Here is a 22545-nt window from a genome sequence, read left to right on the forward strand (position 1 = left end):
TTTCTAAAATCATATGTGCATTAAATGGATATGTTTTCAATTCTTTTTGTGTTGCAAGTAAAAAAAAATGACTTTCATACAGCATTTAGACACATTTTTTGAAAGTATGACTATGCTTTTCTTGGTCTTAACGTAAAAAAAAAAAAAATTTTTATGTATTTTTCCTATTTCCATAAACGTCTCTCTTTATCCCGCCATCTTTCCGCTCTGCTTCCACCAACAGGAGATTTCCGACTACGACCTACAGGAGTTGGTCATGAAGTCCATTGGTCGGCTGACATTGGTGCGGCAGATGTTCCCCATGCCTCAGAACACAACTCAACGCTGTGTCAAACACAACCACAGGATTAACACGTCCGTCTGTGACCCAAAGAACGCCAAGGCCCAGCAGCTAGAGGTGAGTTTGTGTGTCTGTGTGTGGAATATTTCAAATTGATATAGGCATTTAAAATACAGCTAAAAATGTTGTCTATCTATTGAGCTTTCCTCATCCTGAAAACCTTTCAGCTATTTTAAAGACAATTTTATTTCATTTTTGATGGAAATTTGCACCTTTCTCAACGAGAAAACCAAAAGTAGCAAAGATCGCAAGAATATAGCAGGTTTTTCCACGGATCAGATGTCCAATATAATGATGAGAGATTTTTTCCTCTCAATAGAAGTCAGATTATGTTATAAAATCTTTGTACTTAAGATGTCACCAGGTTTAGGGCATTGCAAAGAGGGTAGGTAAGAGAATATTCAGGTCTGTTAAGACCTTTAGGCTGAGAGGTTTCATCCCTGTGTACATTCACAAAAACGAGACACTGAAGAAGCTTAAATAGATAAAGGCTACTGCTTGATGTTAGAAAATCTTGGTCATGCATTCAACTGTAAGTCATTCAGAATTCTGCTCTTTGGGTTCCCACCAGGACCTAAAAGGTAGACCATATCAGTCCTATGCTGGCTGCTTGTTTGCAAGAGGATAGATTTTACATTTCTCTTGCTGGTTCATGACACTTTGAATGGTTTACTAGGGGAATAAAAAATACTTGTGAGACGGAAGGAAGCCTAACTGGACAAAAGCATCAAACACGTAAATGGACAGAATAACAAATAACAGAAAACATATTCAACCAATTTTACTTTGAAGTTTCCAGCTTCTCTGGGGGAAGAGGGGGAGGGGGGATCCTGTATATCTGCTTGATTACATGATTGACCTCCTGACCCTGAATGTACCAGACCTCTCCGCTCATCTGGATGCAATCTTTTGTCAGTTCCTAGAGTCAAAACCAAACATGGAGAAGCTGCATTCAGCTTCTATGCTCCACAGATCTGGAAGAGACTAAATCCATAGATCAGCTGAAGCGCTCCATCCATCCATTCATTCATTTTTCTTTTCCCGCTATATCCCTTTCGTGGTCGTGGGGCGGCCGGAGCCTGTCCCAGCTACTGTTGAGCGAAGGCATGGTACACCCTGGACAGGTTACCAGTCTGTCGCAGGGCCCCACAATCCCTCCCACACACACTCACACATTCACACATAGTGACACTCATAAATAATCAAAAAAACAATGAAGCATGTACTCAGTTCATTTAAATCCAAGTTAAAGACCCGTGTGTTCTCAGCTGCATTTGATCTGTTTTTAATCAAAAGTTTACATCTGCGTTGTTACTTTAAGCTTACTTTAAATTCAGTTCTTCTTAACTGTTTTTAAATTTTAAGTATAACCATTATCCCTGTAATATTTATTTTCTGTTAAAAAACTTTAAACTGTCTTTGTAAACTGGCCTTGATTTTTGAATATTTTAAAAATGAATGTGTGTTTTGTAAACTTGAAGTTCTCATTCTAAAGGTTAATACAGTTTGCTGTAAAGAATGCTTTAAACATCTTTATGACAAACAAAAAACTAGGATCTGGTTTAATAATGCCAGAGTTTGACCACATAATGTGGCAAGATCCCACTATGGGAAATGTTGAAGAAAACCTGCTCAAAAGTGAGCCATACACAAAGATAATACTGGAAAAGCTCCAGGAAAATTCCCTTACTGATGCCCAGACTTAAACAGCTCAGAGCTTCCACCTGAGGATGCCAGTTCACACAAGCTTGACAGCCATTTTGACACAGCTAAAAAGAATAGGAGAGTGAAAAACTGCTAAAACTGCTAAAAGTGAGCTTTAGTTTCTGATAGGGAATACCCAAAAGTATGAAGAATCCTCTTTTTTTTTCTTTTTTTACGAAAAGTGTACCTAAAAGAAGTTCAATGAACAAAACATTGAAAGTTTAATGTTTTTGAGCTTGTAGTTAAAGCCTAAGCTGTGTTGACCTTTGAACTCACTGATCAAAACAGTTTCAAAATAGAATACTTCCTTTTAGCTTAAGGTCATCATGTTTTCTGGAAACTATTGCACTGGGCATGACTTAATATTATTTTTTTTTTTTTCAGTTTAGTGCAAAAAGATCCATTGGCTCCAAATCAATGTCACTAATTTGTAAGAGCATTCGTCTAAAAATTACTTTATTTTTATTATTAATAGCTTTGAACTACAGTTCATGTTTTATCTTACCTACATTTCCCACGGAATCGCGTAAAACTCTTTGATTTTCAAATACGCAGAACAGTCCAGTCCAGCATCATTAAAAACACCAAAGTATAAGTCACCTTTCTTTTCCTGATTTTATAGGGTCACAGGGTACATTACGAAACATCTCCTGATGCAAAAACCATCTAATTAAAGCAGGGTCTGGCATTGCCACTGCCTATGTTGATGAGGCGTTTTAACGACAGCATTTATCATATGGGAAAAGTTGTCCCATTTATTTACATTTTTTGCATGAAAACCTTGTAAATGTATGAGTGTGCATTTAAAATGATCAAATCAAAAGAATGCAGAAATGAGAAAAGTGAATAGACTTATTTATGTGTCAAGGCAAAAAAAAAAAAAAAAAAAAAAAAGAAATTGAGTTAATGTACGGTTGATTTATGTGCGTGCTTTAGACCCTGGAGGAACACATTTGATGAAAGTCGGAATTGCACTGACGACAGAAATGTGGTCTTAATGTTTATGTGGATATTTTCCTTTGAGGCTCCATTACTGGCTTTCGCCAACTATAATCAGGAAACAGAAATAAGTCACAGGAACATGAATGTGTAACTTGGACTAAATATGAAAATATAGAAAAAGGCTAAATCTTTCAATCCTTTTATAGACTATTTCATCAGTTTATTCTATGCTTGCTACATTAGTGCATTTCTGTGTCGTGCATCTCACCTAATTCTCAGACGATCAAATGGATGAAACGATCAAACCCCTCGTACATCTCTAGCTAAAGATGTGCTGTATGTGGAGGCTTTCTATTTGCTGATACAGTATGAGTACATAACGGCTAGAAAGTAGCCCAGAAGGCAATTTCACACTGCGATGAAGCACATCATGTCCGGCTGATCACATACACACACAGATCCCTTCCTACCACACATGTAACGCTCACATGACTCAAGCTCCTTTACCAGAACAAAAAATAGCGACAACATAAAAAAAGATGCAACGCACACAAGAAAGACATAAAAAATGACCATTAAGGGAAGAATTCTGCAAACAAAAGCAAAACCTAACTCTTTATAGCAGGCTTTTATGAAAGCACATAGAAACCATTAATGGGGAGGCAGCACCAGTTCCCTTGATTACCTTTTTTTATAATCATGAAAAGTAACAGTTGAGCTTAGAAAAGTATGAAATCACATAAATATACTTCATTATTTCATTTCTACATTTTACACATCTTGAGGTAGGTTCATCTTCTGAAATTAGACAGTCAGGTAAATCTGCTCACTGCCCTCTTATTTACATAAAAACAGTAAACAGTATAGTCTTGCTGTATGACTTTTGTCACATGCTCCGGGTCGTTTAACCCTTGTGCTATCTTAGGTGACCCCACCCTTACATTGACGTGTTTTCCCTACCATGACTAAGGTGGATAAGGGTGGAAAGACTTCATGAAATCCATGGACAGTGAGGTTCACAAATCATTGAATAAAAAAGATTCAGCGCACTGTCTGGTGGGTCTATGACCCAACTCCCAATGGTAAAGTGCCTAGGATGGCACAAGGGATAAAGGTGTGTCAGCATCTTCAGGTGACTCCAAGTGTGTCTTGCGGTCCCCTTGAAGCTCATGTGACCACCTTAAAGGGTTGTCATGAAAATGGAATGTACCATTGTGTGGTACTTGTATCAAGAAGTATTTGAAAGGATGATTTACGTTTCATGCTCTTGTGACGTATGGGTGATGCTGTCCTTTCGCCGCACTCTAGTCATCAGTGAGTTGCAGACACTGGCTCCTTAATGACCGTGTGCAAATGCTGTACAGATGTCCACAAAAACTACACTCTGATTGTCTAATTTCCTCATTTCTAACAGTCAGACTGCAGGCATGGAGCAGGCTCTTGAAAGTTTGAAGGGACCAGCATGACATACTGGCGTCTTATCTACTTACCCTTACATTTTAATTGTTTGCTACGACATTTCACCTGCAGATCAAAAATGTCCATGAACATAGTTGATCTACAGGCTCATCAAGCGGTATAGAATCTTACATTTTTTTGCGCGAGCTGTCTACTTGGTCTGTAGATTTGCCCACAGAAAGCCCTTATACACCAATAAGGGTAGTTGTGACTAAGGACTTGATAGTATCATCTGATATAACTGAGTTACTCCAACTTGTATATAGTGATGTTGATTTTATCTTTATTCAAGGTTTGAAGTTTATTCGTTTTTGGTAAGAGTTGACAGCTTCTGTAAAAAATATTTTTGCAGTGAATGCTTCTACCTCTTTGCATGTAAACTTGATGATCCAACTGTTCCTGAATGAGACTTTATTCACTAAAATACAGAACACAAATGTGTAGTCAGTGTAAATACTTTTTACAGTTAGCTGCAGCCTCTTTTCCTCCTCCTGGTTATTGTTTCTCACTCTGCAGTAATAGAGTTCTCTTTACACTCAATCTTACAGGAGATTAAACTACTCAACTGTATAATATTTTTTATATACCAGCACTCTTTCCCATTTAATGGCCCTCACAAAGCATTTTTCTATTTACCTTTTTTGTTTTCTTTCTTTTTAGATCACTAACCGCTACATCTATGATACAGTGTTGCTGCTGGCAAACAGCTTCCACAGGAAGTTGGAGGACAGGAAGTGGCACAGCATGGCCAGCCTAAGCTGCATCCGGAAGAACTCCAAGCCGTGGCAGGGAGGCAAGAGCATGCTGGATACTGTCAAAAAGGTATAGAATGCAAAGCAGGGTGAAGGCTTTTCTCCAAATCTGCCAGATTTTCAAAATAAACCCTGGTTTACCCACCTAAGCGCACACACACACACATACACACACACACACGTAGGCAACCACCCCAAAACACAGAAACTGGTCTTGATGAAACGTTTCAGATGGTTGGGAATCTGACATGCATGCAGATTTAGCACTTCTGCTATATTGATTATATGACCTTACATGACCCACATTTTAAAAAGTCCAAGTAAAACAACAAAAGAACAAAACAAAACGACACTACCCACCAATAATACTTGTTAATTTAATACTGCACAAAGTATTAACACATTGCACACAGGGAGCACAGATCTTGTAAAAACTCACAGTAATCAAGATGATATGTCAGTAAGGAAGTGGAAATGGCAAAGGGATGATTGGGGAGCAAGGAACAGGAAGTGTGATGACAGAGATTGGTCAGAAAGTGTGAGGGCATCAGGAGGTCAGGTGGTTGATGGCAGGAATTAAATTTCAGGGGTGAAAGGATTTCGCTGAAGGGAGAGAGTGACTGTGCCGAGCATAACCTGTGGGAGAAGATAACAGCAATAAGTACTTACAATGACCTGCCTCTAATTAGTAAATCATAATTATGACGTCCTTCTTGCAAATGAATTTCAGTTGCTGCTCTGCTTCCCCCTCTTTGGGGCTTGAGCCATAGGTCAAACATGTAAACAAGGAGTCACTTTGTCCCTGGACGCTTTGCCATGTGAAAATGTAAGTCTGTGGGTTTGCATAATGTCAAGGAGAATATATTGACATTTATTTGTACAATTTGTAAGACCTACTCCAATGAAAATCATATTTATTTTTGTTTGGAATATGTTCTTGTGGCATTTTTCTCATGATGGTGAACATATATAAAGAAAATAAAGATTAAAGTTGTATTTCTGAATATGTCCTTATTCACAACCTTGTGAATCAGGAGCAGAGAGAAAAAATTAATGTTGGAAAAAGCTTTTAACTACCTTCAGTGGGTACTAGCTCCCTGGTGCACTCCATTCTAACGCCTTATGTACACTGGTTTGTCTGCGGTGTGTATCCCTTGCGTTGTGTGGGGAGTACCTCTTGTGACCATCAGTTTCCATTGTCTCTGTGGCCTCTCCCGTCGGTCCCCCCTTCCCCCTGGCTTTCTGAGGAGTGGTTTGTCCTACCACCCCCATGTCATCATCCTTGTAAAATTTACGTTTTGTGTCATAAATGATCTTATGTTTTTGTACTTCTAAAATTACACATTTGTTGTCTATGGCGAAAATAAATGCCAGAGGTATCCACCGTGTAAATGTGCATTACAGTGTGGACATTTTTAGTTTGAAACCCAGACCTGTTTCTCGTTTTTCTCCAGCTTTGATGCATTGCAAAACTGGACATAGATAAAGTTTGCATTGTGGGCAGCTGAATAGCTCAGTTGGTGAAGTGCAGGACTGTTGCATAAGAAATCAGGGTTCGAGTGAGCTTCATCCAGTGAGTGTGATTGGGCAAGGCCTATGTAGCCACACCTGTGGCTGTCCTTAGCCCGGATTAAATACAGGTTTCTGTAAGGAAGGGCACCAGGTGTAAAAGAAAAGCAACATAATTTGTGCATTGCGTTGCGGAAGGACAGACGTCAGACGCGCACATGACATAGACGTTGTGAGCTGAATAAATAATTATTATTTTTTTTCGGATAATTTATTTATCCCTCAATGGCGAAATTCTTCTCCGCATTCTTCTCCCCCATCCCCTGGGGGAGCGGTGAGCTGCAGCTGAACTGCGCTCGGGAGGCAGTAGCGTTAAGGGTCTTGCCTGCATGGTAGCCTCTCACTTTACCAACCGAGCTAATCAGCTGCTAATGAAGGTTCTGTATTTTTGTGTCTATGAAACAGAAACACACTGCAAATAGACAAGTTTAAATCAGGCTTAATGCATCCACTTTTAGATCCATTTACGTCTTTGTTTTCTTCGTCTGACCTGGCATCTGGATCAAAACTGTGCAGTTGGATTGCTCCAATATGGCTTACCATTTTATCTACACCACTGATGCTAGCTTGGGGGAGTAAGGGGCTGTAAGATAGCTGGAGAGGGTGTAAACAGATGGATGACAGGAGAATGCCAAGAGTGTGCAAAGCAGTAATCAAATCAAAAGGTGGCTACTATGAAGAACGTACAATATGACATATTTTTAGTTTTTTCACACTTTTTTGTTATGTATATAATTCCACATGTGTTAATTCATAGTTTTGATGTCTTCAGTGCGAATCTACAATTTTCATAGTCATGAAAATAAAGACATTTCTTTGAATGAGAAGGTGTGTCTAAACTTTTGGTCTGTACTGTATGTCAACAAAAAGTGTCACACAGACTCCATCTTGACATTGAACGAGGTGACATTTCCATCACTGGTAAGCCCTCAGACCCCTTTGCTCAGATGTCACCAATGATATTACCCCTGGGCTGGATCTCTGGCTGAACACTGAAGCCAAGTGAAATGCTAATTCAGGATTAATGACAAAATGCTGCCCAACGACTTTCATAGTTATCTTTGTATTTCACCTTGAGATCAGGCAGGTTTTTGCAACACTTTCATCAGCCAAACCTGGCTGTTGAACCAATCCTAATTACTGTGTTCAGGAGTCCTAAACAGTAATGGAGTTAAAGTTAGCAGCTTGGGATCAGTTTCCTTTTCCAGAGTATCAGCAGTTCTTCTGTGGCTTTGTTTGACTGGGTGCTTAATCATTGTTTTAGTATGTGAGGCCATTATGGTAATGATAAATACTAATTTGCAGCTGCTGATGAGGAGTTTTATTGATGTCTTCATCTAGCTTTCATTGACAAATTCAGTCAGGAGGCGAAATGTTAGCAAATAAAACGTTTGCCTCTTGAAGCATTAATCTCAGGTTACATCTAAACTGCAGCTAAACTGTCTTTGTTTAATATATATCTAGCTATACGCCTCAGTAACCTAAACAATTTGAGTTGTTTCTTAGGGCCGTGTCACACAGCCACGACGTACAATTTGGACCTATTGTACGGATAAAAATTGGTCATACATGAATATACATGAGAAAAAGTGTGAAAAATTGTGGTCTTTGTGTGACATTTTCACAGATATATGAGGAATGTACCACGTTGAAACATGTGGAAGAAGTACAAATAATCTACACAAAGAACACTTGAATCAATGTAGAACAGGAACCGTGCATGATTATTGAATTGTTTGTATGCAATTTATCAGTGATTCGTGCATCAATTACAACATTTGGAAGTGATATGTGCCACAGTATATGCAATATAAAAGTTATACATTGGTGGAACATTTGCGAAAAGTCCAGTAGACATACTTGGAACGGCCGGGGAAAGCCACAAATTTGCGCATGCATAATTGCTTAATATGTCCAAAAAGCACAAGACCTACTGTGAGCACATCTGGTGACCTAGTCTGGTGATATACACTGGTCTACACACGCACAATTGTGTATTTGTTTAACAATGTTAAATGTTTAACATGTGAACGCATCCAGAATTGAACAAAACATTTCATTGGTGATAAAAAAAAATAAAAAAATAATAATCTGGGAACACTTTATATGAGGATTCCTTAACAAGCTTTGTTAAGTAAGTTACCAATAATCTTTCTCTTTGCAGTTTGGAGTGAGTGGCCTCACTAGTTTCCTGGAGTTCACTGATAATGGAACAAATCCCAACATTTTCTTTGAAATCCTGGGAACAAACTATGGAGAGGACAGAGGACGGGGAGTCAGCAGGGTGAGTTCAAACACACTCTGTTTGCAACTTTAGCTGTGATATCCTTAACAAACGTGCTAATAAGTTCTTTACCATATGTACTATTGTTATTATTTTTGACAAAACATTCCATTTACCAACATACATGTCACAAACTCACTATATCTGAAAAGCACAATTCAATAAAAGTTTGTCTATATTACTTTAAATTACTTTTTTTCTTGGGTGGAGTATTTTTTAGCAGATAGCCATTTGAAAGGGATTTTTGATTTGAACAGACATCAGAACTCTGTTCTGTCACTTCTCTTATGTCTCACTCTGGACTTACACATCCAGCAAAGTCTGGTTACCAGCTAGCAATTTTGATTAAACACGGATAAATAAAGATAAACTAGAATTTTCAAATAATTACCATAAATGCTTTGCTTGCAACACCCATACGAGGGTGTGTAAGGGTTTTTGGTTCGTCCGGCCCTTTAGAGGGTCATAGAGAGAAGTAACTGCATTGTGAGAGGAGTGCAGACGTGTCTTGCAGCTTCCTTAAGGCCAGTACAACCACCTCATAATAACAGAACGTACCATTGTAGTTTTTTTGGTAAGTGTATCGTAAAGTTTGAATGTATGTTACATGCTCTTATAACGTATGGGTGATGCAGTCGCGCAGTGCCCTTTAAGTAGCATGCCAATCGTTAGTGAGGTACGCGCACTGGCTCCTACCTGACTGTGAACAAATGCTAAATGCACGGGGTGTACAAGTGATACGCAGATACTCGTAGGATGCCCACAACAGTTATGCTCCGATCCTCTAATTTTCTCATTTCTAAAAGCCAGACAAGGCAACGAGCACGCACGTGCAGTGCGCAGGATTCAGAGGGGTCAAAAAAAAAGAAAAATCCCTACAATTCACCCTTACTCACACCTTACGTGTAGCAGAAGTCATCACTACGACCTGACGCCTGCAGCATCCTAGTAGACGAAATGGACATAAATGTTTCACCTTATCGCCTCAACAGGTTGTTTCTGATCTGGACAAACACAGATTTGCCTATTGTACACTCCAGACATTCTGTATCCACTCGTAAGGGAAGTTGTGACTGTGTTCTGTTTAGGCCAAATCTAGAAATCCATTTAATTATTATGCTTCATATTTATTTATTTTTATTGTTGAAGCATAGTTTGACAAAGTATTTTAGGGATTTACAAAATATCCAACATTGACCCTTGCTACTATCTCTTTTAGTTAGCGAGCTTAAAATGAATATAATTTCTTTGGATTTATTTTTTATTTTTAATAGGAAGAGCCTCATTTTTTTTATATATATATTTGGGTTGGGAATTTTGTATCGATTACCAGTTTCTAAAAATGTAACTAATATAAAGATTAACATTGTAGATGGAACAGCTTAAGACAAAATAAAAAAATCTTTTATTACTAACTTGGCAACCATAGACCTAGACATGAATGGCTGGCAAAAATAAATCAGGTACCTTTTTTTACAAGAACAATCCCACCTTTTATAGAAAACAAGTGAAATTGACATTTCACACAAATGTGCTCATGATTTGTTGTGGTACTTCATAAAATAGCATTAATAGAAAAAAAAAATAGAAATACTTTTTCTACATACATTTATGCAGAAAATAAAAAGTACTGAGAGCAAAAGTGAAGTGAATACACTTGAACATCGCACACACACTCAAAAAAATAAAACACACACACACACATACACAAACCATACAGTGTGTTTGTCCTTCATACCATTGGGATCTCTTTACAGATAACAGTGGGCTGTGATTATGAATAATGTGGCGAGACACCAACATAACACAGCATGCCATCACAGACAAAATTAATCTTTAAAGCACGGTATAATTACATTAAGGCACAATTCCCTAATCAGAGAGCATAATTACTTCTGAGGGAATTAGGCACTTGTTCTCTAGTATTCACGCTGAAGTCTCCCTAAATATTTTGAACATCCACTGCACTGTGATTGAAATTCAATTATATTTGTGAGTCTGATAGTTACTTTGCAGGCAATGCCCAAAAACCTTTTTTTTGTTTTTTTTTTTTAAATTAATTTATGTACATTTTATCCCAAGTATGCATCCAGGCAAGTCAATGCAGCTTTATTGTGTAGTGTCTGTTGCAAAGTCTTTGACAATACTGTACTTGAAACATATTGATCAAAATAGTTTGTTCTAACTCCTCCACCTTTAATGAGTCATATGTCAACACACTGCAGGCATCAATACATTCAATAACCTTTATGAATATCCTAATGTTAGATTATCATTTTAAAGGTTTTTCTGCAAGTTTTGTTCAAAGAAGTCATCAGGTGGGAGACAACCGTCCATGTTTTAGTGTTTTAAAACTTTGCTATTGTCATTTGGAAATGCACAGCACAAAAAATAAAAAATAAAATAAAAAAAGCCCCACACCCTGCAGGCGGACGGCATTAAATCACATCATGAGATTGTAGATAAAAAGATGTTTACAGCCCATAAACACCTGCCTGTGGACAAACATCTTCAGCAATCTGCAGCAGCTGTAATTAACTTGATAACACAGCGGAAAATGGCGTTGATCGTTGCAGGGTGCTTCATTTGGATTTATTTTATAAATTTAGTTCGGCAGACACTTTTACAGTTGTTGATCATTATCAGTCAAACACAATGACAATGAAAGCACGGCTGAAATTGTCATCAAACGTTTATGTTCTCCTCCCTTCAGATCAATCATCAGTTGGTCTGTGTTTCGTTTTGATTAACCTACATTTATCCGTCTTTACCTGCTGCAACTCATCCGACACAATACTTTGTTTTAAGAGTATGGCTTACTTTGTCTAATCAGTCTGATTTATTCTCAGCGTTTCTTTCCGTCTTGTGTTCCTTTGTCCCTGAAAACACAATCATTATTAACCCTTCAACACCAGAGCTTTAGCTGCAGTGTTGTTTGTTTGACTGCCGTAAGTCTTCAACTGTTTACGCAATTAACAGAATTCTAGCGGATTCTGAAGCGGAGAAAAGCAGGCTAGTGCTGATATTCAATTCAATTTTATTTATTTAGCCCAAAGTCACAACAACATTCGTCTCAATGGGCTTCTTACCCGTAATTGTAAGATAAAAATACAATCAAAAAGGATCAGAAATGCATAGAACTCAAGCGGATAATACTTAAACTTTAACTAAACAGACTAACTAAACTGACATCTCCACCCTTAGACCCCCCTTTGTAAGGAAAAACTCCCCCCAAAAAAAGCTGTGTGACGTGACCTTTATCTGCTGCTGATCACCTGGATCAGATGTGTTGCCAATAAAGAGCATTAATGGCAGATTGGTTTGTAAACATGTTGGACACCAGTCCTGAAGCCCTGAATTCTGAAACCCTGGTCCTAAAATTTGCACAGAATTGATGGATACAATTCTGAAGCAGTGTGGTTTTCTGAAGATGGTTAAAGATTTTCATGTGTGTGGTTGAGCTCTGCTGGAGATTCAGCAGAATTTGGGTTCTGATGTTACTATTAGCTACCAGTTGTGGCAAGTTGTCTATTTTGCACCTAGACCGTCAGTAATCTTTTTTTTTAGTTGATGTATCAATATTAATCGTACTTTTGTTTTTACATTTTTACAAAATGACACAAAAGCACAACATGCATCGCTGAGGTGTAGGGATCTCATAGCCTTTTTATGTAAAATCTGAACAAACTCTTGAACATGCACACCCCTAAAATCCAAACAAAAAAACAAACTAACAAAGCTTTAACAGCTAAAACCTTAACAAGGATTCTAAGATGGAACAAAACAACAGAAAGAATAAACTACCTGTGACGCGGTCCCACCGGGAAAGGATGCAGAGGAGCCAAGGTGAGGAGGTTCTGTGTTTATTCCAGAACAGTTAAACATGTAGCACCACAGTTGCCCAACGCAGCGCCGCACCAGCACGCGACACCTCCGTCTCACTCCTCATTTCACTTCCTGTGGCGCTCCCTTTTAAACGATAAGCCACGCCCATTGGCCGTTGCTCTCCAATCATCGTCCAGGTGGCACCACAGGTAGTCATTTTAAAACATAAAATACATAAATACACAAATAATAAAACACAGTGTGGCCCTCCCTCGTCATCTGACGGTGCCACACCATCACACTGCCCTAATGCATCCCGCCTACTCCTTGACCGGCAGAGCAAGGTCATAACACTATAAAACACCAAATTCAAATGGTTGCACTCATAAACATGGATTTTCTTCACAGTATCTTCATATTTCAAAATAAAATCCATCCTGTTTTTTTAAAAAAAAAATTCCCTCTGAGTAACATGTAAAAGGCGATGGTGTACAATTTAAATTCCATCAGCTAGTACTTTTCTTGACACTGGAGGCTAATGGTGACACCTGTGTGTCCATTTGTGTACATTTTAGCATGTGTTTTAATATCAAGAAACAGTGCTGAACAAAGGGACACATACAAGAAAATAGAATATAGCATATGCCAAGTAAAACTCTGATTATGGCTTTGAATAAAATTCATCAAATAATTATCAAAAACCTTTGTCTAATCACGGGATGAGTACACGTCATGCATTCTGCTTCCTAGTCTGGGTATCACAGACTAAGATTTTATGTTGCAACCGGTGCTTCTGTTTTTTATGGATTCTGCAGATTCTATAGAACCTAACAGACATAGGATAGCTACAATATGATGGGATTAGTACTAATTTAATGTACAACACTGTCAATGGCTAAACAAAATGTATATATAATGGCATAAAGAAAACAGACAAATGTGATTGGCCTAAAACCTACTGCTACGTTCACACCAGGCTTAGAAACGAGCATTCCAGCAACCACTTTTAATGAAAATTCTATTTAAATGCACATTTCAGGCTTCTACATTTAAAACTTTCATGTTCACTCTTCGCAACACACATTTGTCAGCCAATTTTCAGGCTCTATATACAAAGTGTGCGACTCACATAGAACGTTAAAGTAGCTGAATTTTGACCAAACTGGTGCTGAGATTTGGTAGTGATGTACTGTATGTCATTTTCATAAAACAGAAGTGACGATCATTTGAAAGGTGATTATGTAGGAGAACATTCCATTTTGTGCCATCAAGTCTTTCATGTCGGAATAGAGCACAATTCAAGACATTTGCACCGTTTGGACCAAGCCTCTCTCAACTGTGAGTACACACATTAGTATTGGGTATAGCAACTGTCCAGTGTGAACACCCTATGCTAAAAGTGCGTTGAAGAACCCGTGTTCAGCGCATTCTTGAATGCACATCACATGCCCACTGTGTACATAGCCTAAGAACTAACATAAGCAAGTGGATTTGACCATTTCTTTGGTCTTCCTGGTTTCCTGTCCACTGATTGTGCTCACGCCATTTACCTGTTTTACACACTAAGTGGTCCTCAGTTGCAGCCTATTGTGTTGCCAGTTTGTAATCGTTCATGTCACATATTATTAGCCTTTGTATTTAAGGCAAATCTATTTCAAGTACTTACTCTGTTGACCTCATGTCTGGCCTCAGCCTAGCGTCTGTTTCATCTTTTGGATTAATATTTGACCTGAATCTTTTCCTGGATTATGCTCTTGGATTTCCTTGTGGATAATAAATCACAGATCCCTTCTTCCCCATTTCTCCTCCTTTTTGGAAAGTTTATGGCATGTTGAGACTTAAGTCTCTGTAAGACATTTTTTTTCTTTTTTAAAGTGAAGCTCCATACTCACTCCCGACTATAGATTCTTCATCCACTCCTTTGCGTCTCTTCTACTCACTTTTGTCGCCTCCTGGTCAAGCAGGGACTAAGACACATTATTAAGTTCCTGCTCTACTTCCCCTGACTCTGATTAACTGTTTACCTACCTTCCCATGTCGCCTGCCAGCAGCCGTCAGCAATATTCCTGTTGATCCTCGTATTTGTCCCTACGATTTCAAGGAAGACTGATTTCTCTACAGCTGATTTCTCTTCAGCTCAAACTCCTCGGATAAACTCACCTTATCTCCTCTGTCCTCAGTCACTGAAAGATTCCTCTGTGTTGGCTCCTCCACTGCTGCTGCCATGTCCTCGTCTTGCTCACCTGAGTTTTTAATTAAAATGTTTAACTTCTCACTCCTCTGTCTGAGTCTGGGTTGTCCATCATCCCATCTACTACAATTTTATTCCCTCCATTAGGCATTTTAAGGTCAAACACTCATGGTTTCCATGACTCCTGCTTTTAAAATATTAATAAAAGCGACAGAAAGGAAATATAATACTAATCTCTTTCTTTATGTCAGACAATTAGCTCCTCCTTTTGAGGATGTGGTTTAAACACACTTAGCTCTAGTTAAATCCCCTCACTGTAAAGCATAGAAATTCAAAAGTGAAAGGAAAAACCAACAATGCTATACAGAGCTCAGATTAGTGTACAATCCGACATTTAAACCCCTAGAATTCATGTTGAATTTCACTAACCGAATGGTTATCGTAGTGAGACTGGTTTATAACCATGAAGTTTATTATATGATTGTCAAAATCTAGCTTTTTTTGAATACCCACACTGATGAAAATCATGTGTTTGTTGTTTTTAGCATGTTCCTCTCATGATGAAGGACATTTATACAGCAAATTAATATTTTTCAAAACTTTTGAATCCGCAGCAGATGCAAAAATGCTCTTGAAAATCGCTTGTGGCGTGTGACATAGCAGCTACTACGGGAAGCCACAAGCTCCCTGCTCCACACCATTCTGCTGCATCCACCTGTAGACAAATAGATCCACGTGCACGACTTTGTTTTCCTCGTCTGAGCTGGCATTTGGCTCAAAACTGGGCGGCTGGATAGCTCCAACATTGCTCACCATTTTTGTCTCACCGATAACGTTAGGTTGGGGTCGTGAGGGGCTGTAAGCTTGAGGGAGAGAGTGTGAACAGATGGAGGATGGGAGAGTGTGTGGCTCTCTACCAATAGTCCCAGCCAAAGTTCAAAGGCCATCTACAGCAAAAAAGGGAGTCAAAATGTTGAACTAAATCCATTTCTGACTTCAAGTGTCAACTGTATATTCAAGTAATGTACAGCCAAAGTAAGTAATCTGTTAACTGAAATGAAAGATAGACAATTCTTGATTGCATTTGCTCCAGTAACAAATACTCACAAGCCAGATCAGGAGTTTTTGGTAATAATATTTTATGGTAGTTGGTGCTAACAAGAAGAGTTTTGAAGTGATTAATAAGGTTTTTTCAGAATTCAGAATTTAATTGAACAACAGTATCACACAGGCTCTGATCACGGAACAAGATAGCTGGCATGCAGCTGCAAAGGGCAAGTTAATAAGCCTCGCTTGATGAAGGTCAAATGAGGGGAAAGCACAGCTGAAACTGAATGTTAAGGCGTTTGGAAACCTGCACAGAAGCAACCTGGAAAGGTGAAGGTTCAGAGGTAAAAAAGAAGGCACATTTTAAAAATACATGCCGTTAAAGAGTAGAAAAAGTGTGTGTGTGTGTGGGGGGGGGGGGGGGGGGATTTAAGAAGAGGAAAGGTTGAAGAAAGCTTTTTGTAAAAGGGTATTTTCAAAAAGGACAAAGAATTAACAAGTAAACAGCTGACAAAAAACAGTATTTTTCTTCTCCACTTCTTTCATTACCAATTATTTTACCTAATAGCGCCTGCTGGGTGTTTTCATGTGTATTTTTTTAGTTGTTTTCCTCTCATTTTAATTGCAAGTTTCATAGAGACAGAACAACCGATTACGAATAAAAATAACAAAAACTTCCAATTATTATTTATTATTTTTTCTATATATTTATATCTATGATAGTTATCGCCGTACAACAAGAAACATAAATTCAACAGGAGGAAAAAAAAAACAATCTGAGATCAGTTTAATCTAACACACGTCCACCCTTTACAATATGAAAACCTTGTGACTTAAAGTCCCTCTAAAGTCAATGTGAAATTAAAATCCAGCAGGAACCAAGTGAAAACATCCAAAATCACATTTAAAATGTTTTATTATTCTCTGAGGGAAGTGGACCGGTGGTGCGTGTCAGTCAATAATTGCGATAGGTTACTAGCTCAGAGTGGAGAGTCATTATGGTTTTGACTACTGTTGATGGGAATTATCTTTGGTAGAATGCAGCCTTGCAGAAAAACCTGAGGAGCTCTCTAACTGAAGACAATATTCTGTACAGAGGTGGGTGGCTGCTTTGCTATTATGTCATAATTCTTGCGGATGTTCCAGGCACATATCAGCCTTTTTTTATGACATGGTTTTTTTTCCGGGGTTATACCAAGCAGAACTAGAAAGAGAGAGATGCCGTACTTTCATTTCTCTGTAACCTGGTTTGACGACTTGCTGTCTGGCAACAGATGTCTGGGGCACTGGCTTTCGCTCCTTGGGGGTGTTGCCCATTTCACGATGTCAACCTAGAGTCGGCCTCAGCAGCGTGTCTGCATTTAACCCACGAAAACAAACAACGTTGGAACTTTTGCAAAGATGGCTGTGCATATTGTGCAGATAAAACAAAAGCATTTTAGTCAATTACCACTAGCTCTGCTGAGAAAGTGGGTGTTTATGTTAGCCTGGGGCGGTACTGGTACCGCAGACTCCGCCTGGAAAGGGCTGTTCCCACTTGTCTACGTCAGCTGGTGAGAATCCTCTCATTTTTGTGGGAGGGGTTAGTGCTTCAAGCACATATTTATACTCAGAATACTCAGAAATGCATAAGCGGATCAAAATACAGCTTTGATGATTTTATTCATAAGAAATGAACATTACAACACACTTTAAAGCTCCGAAAACGGATTTTTCATAGTATAGTCCCTTTAAAAGGTCTAAATCTGTTTTTGTAATCTCCTTTAGAGTGCATTTCACCATCACCAGCTGTTCCTTTTGGATGGAGATCCTGCTGAATTCAGTTGCATATCTCATCTATTTGTTTTTTCCTCTTGACATTCAAGTTTAAGCTATTGATCCTTCTCCATGTGACAAAGTGTCCACCACTCCTTCTGCACTCGATCATCTGTCCACTACTTTCACACCCAAAACCGACAGCACTCTGAGTATTTCTGAACATGACAAGACTGAGATTTCTTGAAAGTCTGAGGTATCCAGGTTGAAGAGGAATGGTGAAGGGACAGTCCCCTGAGGTCCCCTCTTTGCTGTTGACCACCTGGTCAGATTCACAGGCCCTTAGCCTCACAAGCTGTGATCTATCTGACAGGTGATCAATACTCCAGGCCGCCGTGGAGACATCCACACGTGTTTTGGGGAGCTTGTCATGTTGCTGGGAATGTTGTGTCATCCTGAAAGCACCAGAAAAAAAAAAATTCTCTCAGTATCACATCTGCTTTAGATCTTTAAAGAAAGCTGGTGATGCAAAAGTTTTCTACTTGTTTGCTGGGGTGTAAAATAAAGAGTCCCTCAAACACTTTCTTTGTGTTAGATGTCCAAGCAACTAATCTGCAACCCTGGTCTTAAAGAGCCGACGAGAGAGATGCCGTAGGTGCTTGGATGAGACGGGATGCTTCTCACACCAGAACCTCTTTTGACATAGAATTTAGTTCAAAAGGAGTAGCGGGATCCAAGTGAGTTCTGCAATTCATTTGCAGTGTCTGGTGTCAGACGTCATGTGGACCTGGAGCCTTGCTGGAGACATGCATCTGAGACTGAGAGGTGGCTGTGATGGGAAATAACAACGCAGCTGCTTTAAAAAACATCTTTTTAAATGTCAAGAAGGTGTTAGCAGACTGGCTTGTGAAACATGGCGGGGCGTTTTGTGTTGACAGTTTATGGTAATTGATAAGAGAACCTAAAGTTAACAACAGCAACAGCCAGAAAATGAGGAGTCCACATCTGTAAATAAAGCAACAAATAATGACACTGATAGAAACTGAGACTTTTAGGTATCTGAATGGGTGTGCAATGTTTAGATTATGAAATTGATGTTGTGTTCTAAAATTAAATGTGTTCTAAGATGACTTCTAAGCATAATTATGCTTATGTTTTCGTCACGACGGTTGACCTGTACAGGTGCTGAGGGTTTTGGTGTGTAGAGGGTCGTAGACAGGTCCGACCGCAACTTCAAGGGAGCGCAGGTATGTCTTGCAGTTACCTTCAGGCGTGTATCCTTAAGGGACATAATGACACGAATTTCCAACATTCAGACTGCAAGCACAGAGTACAAGGTTATCACTTGAAAAGCACTAACAGCCCCCTTGCACAGTATGTAGATTTTGCGGTACTGAAAACATGAAAATTCGGTACGACGTGCCTGCATCTAACCTACTTCACCCCTACTTACACTTGTGTATTGTAAGTATTGGCTAAGACCTGTCACTCAAAGCATGCCTATAGAAAAAAGGTGCAAGAAAATTTTAGAGCCATGCGCTCATCAAGCGATTTACAATACTAAATGGCGTACACTTATTTAGCGCTTCTCTATCCAGGCCCAAAGCACTTCAGTCCAATTCATGCATTCACACACACATTTACACACTGATGGCAGCTTTGCAACTGAACACTGGCGCCAGCATATAACCAACAGGAGCAATGTGGGGTTCAATGACTTGCCCAAGGACACTTTGACACATGCTCCACCACAGCCGCAATTCTTATAATTAAGTGCGGGTAGTCTGCGTGGTCCAGACACATTTTAAGCTAAAATGCACAAACCAACTTTTGCTATGTCATTCAAAAACATGGCAACGGATGTGAACAATACTTTCATTTACAGCCGGTACATTTAAATCTCTGCCATGGCACTACCGCTCATCATCATCTTCTAAAGGAGACGTTGGCGTTCTATTCAGGCCATGAAATGACATGTACAGTACATGTGGGAGCGGCTACGGATAAAGCCTTTTTGGGAAATCGTGTTTGGTGATTCTACAGAGGAGCTGTGGATCCAGCAATTCCGCATAACACACTTGACTTTTGATGAGCTGTGGGATATTTAGGGGCCTCTTGTGGCGCCCACTGTGCAGTCTCCAAGGCAGCCTGCTCCAAACAAGAAGTGCATTGCCATCCGGTTGTTGGTCATGTGACTCATTTCATTTGAAAAAAAGTGTTTCCAGTGCTGTTTTGTGACAAATGTTAAAACTGATAGGCCTCAAAAACTACCTTCTCCAAGCGCAAAAACTTTATCGGAAATCCAAGTTGTGAAATGTTATAGTCAATGAAAATGCAGGTATTTGTAAAAAACACTTATTATTATTATATTTGTATAATCTATACACCCAAAGCAGAAGGAAACTGATAGAGTGACTTGGTCTGTTAAAGATACTCCTTACAAATTGCATATAATACAGAAATGAAGACATAATGTTTACAGATGTTTAACTCTGGGATAAGAGGAGTTAATCCCGGTAAAAGTGTGAGCCGTCTGAATATGATTCTTTACTTATTCATGCACAAATATAAGTTGCAGGCTTTGTCTGCTCAAAACTCAAAATTGTACTAAAACTATAATTTTGTGTGTTGTCAACAAATCTCACGTCTAAGCTTAAGAAGATTAAACCGATGCTTATTTCCACATTTAGCTCTGTCAGCTGGTTGGTAAACATGCTGCAAAAATTAGGAATTATTCCTTTAAAGATTTACTTATCTTTTACCCTGCCTCTTCATGTAGCGGGGCTGAGGCAGAAGCACTACAAACATATTATTTGAAAGCTTTGTGATAACAGGTTTCACCCTTGTGAACTCATGAATACTGAGTATTTGCAGACTTTGTAGCCCTGCTGATGTGAAGGATTTGTTTTAGCTGGAAGGTCGTATCAGTCATGAATGAATACATGCCCAGACTACCAAATTTGTCCAGGGTGACCAGAGCACGGTGGACACAGGGCATTGATTAAAGTTGACGAAACTGCCACAGGTCCCTTTGAATAGCCGTACTTTGAAAGTACTTGTAAAAAATATTTTTTTTTCATGTCTTTAAATAACACATTTTAAGAAAATCAAGGGTAGAGGGTAGGCTCAGACACATATATTTATGAAAAACCATCAATCCATCCATCTATCAATCCAACCATCCATCATGCAGGGGAAAAGGGCTTGCTGGAGTCTACTCCAACTACTGCAGGGTAAAGGCTGTAGTCCACCCTGCACAGTTCACCAATTTCTAGGGCTACACACAGACACACTTACACTCACTCCTGAAGGAAACATTTTAACATTGTAGTTGTGAAAACCATTAGTACTGTCAGAAGCTGACTTTGCCTGAGTTGTTCATTGTTCCACTTTGCAACCTTTAGTCTGTAACAATTTTTACTATTGAAGACAGATGTGATTCATTCCATGAGTTATTGTTTCTTGTTTTTTAAGAGATTTGCATGTTCCTAAATGTGACGGTAGGATTTATCAAAATTAAATACTATTATACCACTGTCCGGGTGAACACTCAATTCTGATTGGCTGCTGGGTGAGGATTAAAAAAAATAATGAACAGTGATAATGCACGTGTCAAAAAGAAGTTCTGGTCACATAGTTTAAATGTTCTATATCACTGCGCTGACTTCTTTAAAACAAACTTTAGCTTCGTCTTCTGGACAAAAACAAGAGATTTAAGAGGTGAACTTTCTGTCTGAATTGATGCTTTGTTTCACCCGTCATGACGATCAGTATCTTGTGGTAGAGTGTCCGCCCTGTGACTGAAAGGTCGTGAGTTGAGATCCAGGCCGAGTCATACCAAAGACTTTAAAAATGGGTCCCAATGCCTCCCTGGTTGACACTCAGCAATAAGGTTTTGGATTGGGGGGTTAAACCACCAAATGGTTCCCTAGCGCGCCTGTGTCTGCAGCTCACCGCTCCCCCAGGGGATGGGTCAAATGCGGAAAACAAATTTCACACACCTAAGTGTGTGACAGATAATGGGATTTTAACTTTAATATAATCGCTTTCCTTTCCTGCTGTAGTCGAGGTCGGTGCCAGCTCAGCCAGCTAAGTGGTGCGCTGTCACATGACAACGCGGAAGGAACACTTCTCCGCTTCACATCAAATGGTTCAGGCTTCCCCAGCGTGCGTTCATTTCTAGTAATGTCCACTTCGTCGGCCATAAACAACTGGCATAAACATGACATAAACAACCAAGTTGGCTCAAGTGTTACAGATTACCCACAGATCTATGTAAATGGAGGGTTATTAACTGAAGTCCCTCTATTGCAAAAGTAAAGTCTTCAGTGGGATGGCACATTGACTCCAACCACCTCAGCAATGTTATAAAAAAAGCAACATGTTTTCTAGTTTCCCTTTTCAACATCTTAGCAAACAGATATGAGCTGAAGACCTCTTATGTTGGACATATTTTACTGCAACAATAGGGGGTTATTATTCTTCTGTATAAACCCCTTTTGTAACTTTTTTTCTATTCATTATGCTTGTATTTTGTATGTATAAAAAAAGGAGAGAAGAAAAGAGCGGGATGTTAGAGATGGTGGATAAGGGTACTGAAGAAAAAGGGAAGAAAAAAGGGGTTAAGGATTAGCTTGCATAAAATTTAAATGGGAGGTGATGTTTCGGTTCAGACCCG

At 39.1% G+C, this 22545-nt stretch overlaps 1 protein-coding gene across 6 annotated transcripts in view; it reads left to right on the forward strand.

Moving 5' to 3' along the window:
- The window catches only part of grid2 (glutamate receptor, ionotropic, delta 2), a 591201-nt gene that overhangs the window by 412619 nt on the left and 156037 nt on the right, over positions 1–22545 (forward strand). For all 6 annotated transcript variants that reach the window (XR_002873852.2, XR_013658170.1, XM_078953108.1 and 3 more), the window contains 3 exons: positions 224–397; positions 5105–5266; positions 8930–9049. Coding sequence is in view for 4 of the 6 variants with exons in the window: in XM_078953108.1 (XP_078809234.1) it covers positions 224–397; positions 5105–5266; positions 8930–9049 (456 nt within the window). In the remaining 2 variants the exon portion in view is untranslated. The remainder of the gene's footprint in view (positions 1–223; positions 398–5104; positions 5267–8929; positions 9050–22545) is intronic.

The sequence above is a fragment of the Oryzias latipes genome, chromosome 9, assembly GCF_053564925.1.
Source record: "Oryzias latipes strain Hd-rR chromosome 9, Olatipes_Hd-rR_3.1".
NCBI lineage: Eukaryota > Metazoa > Chordata > Actinopteri > Beloniformes > Adrianichthyidae > Oryzias > Oryzias latipes.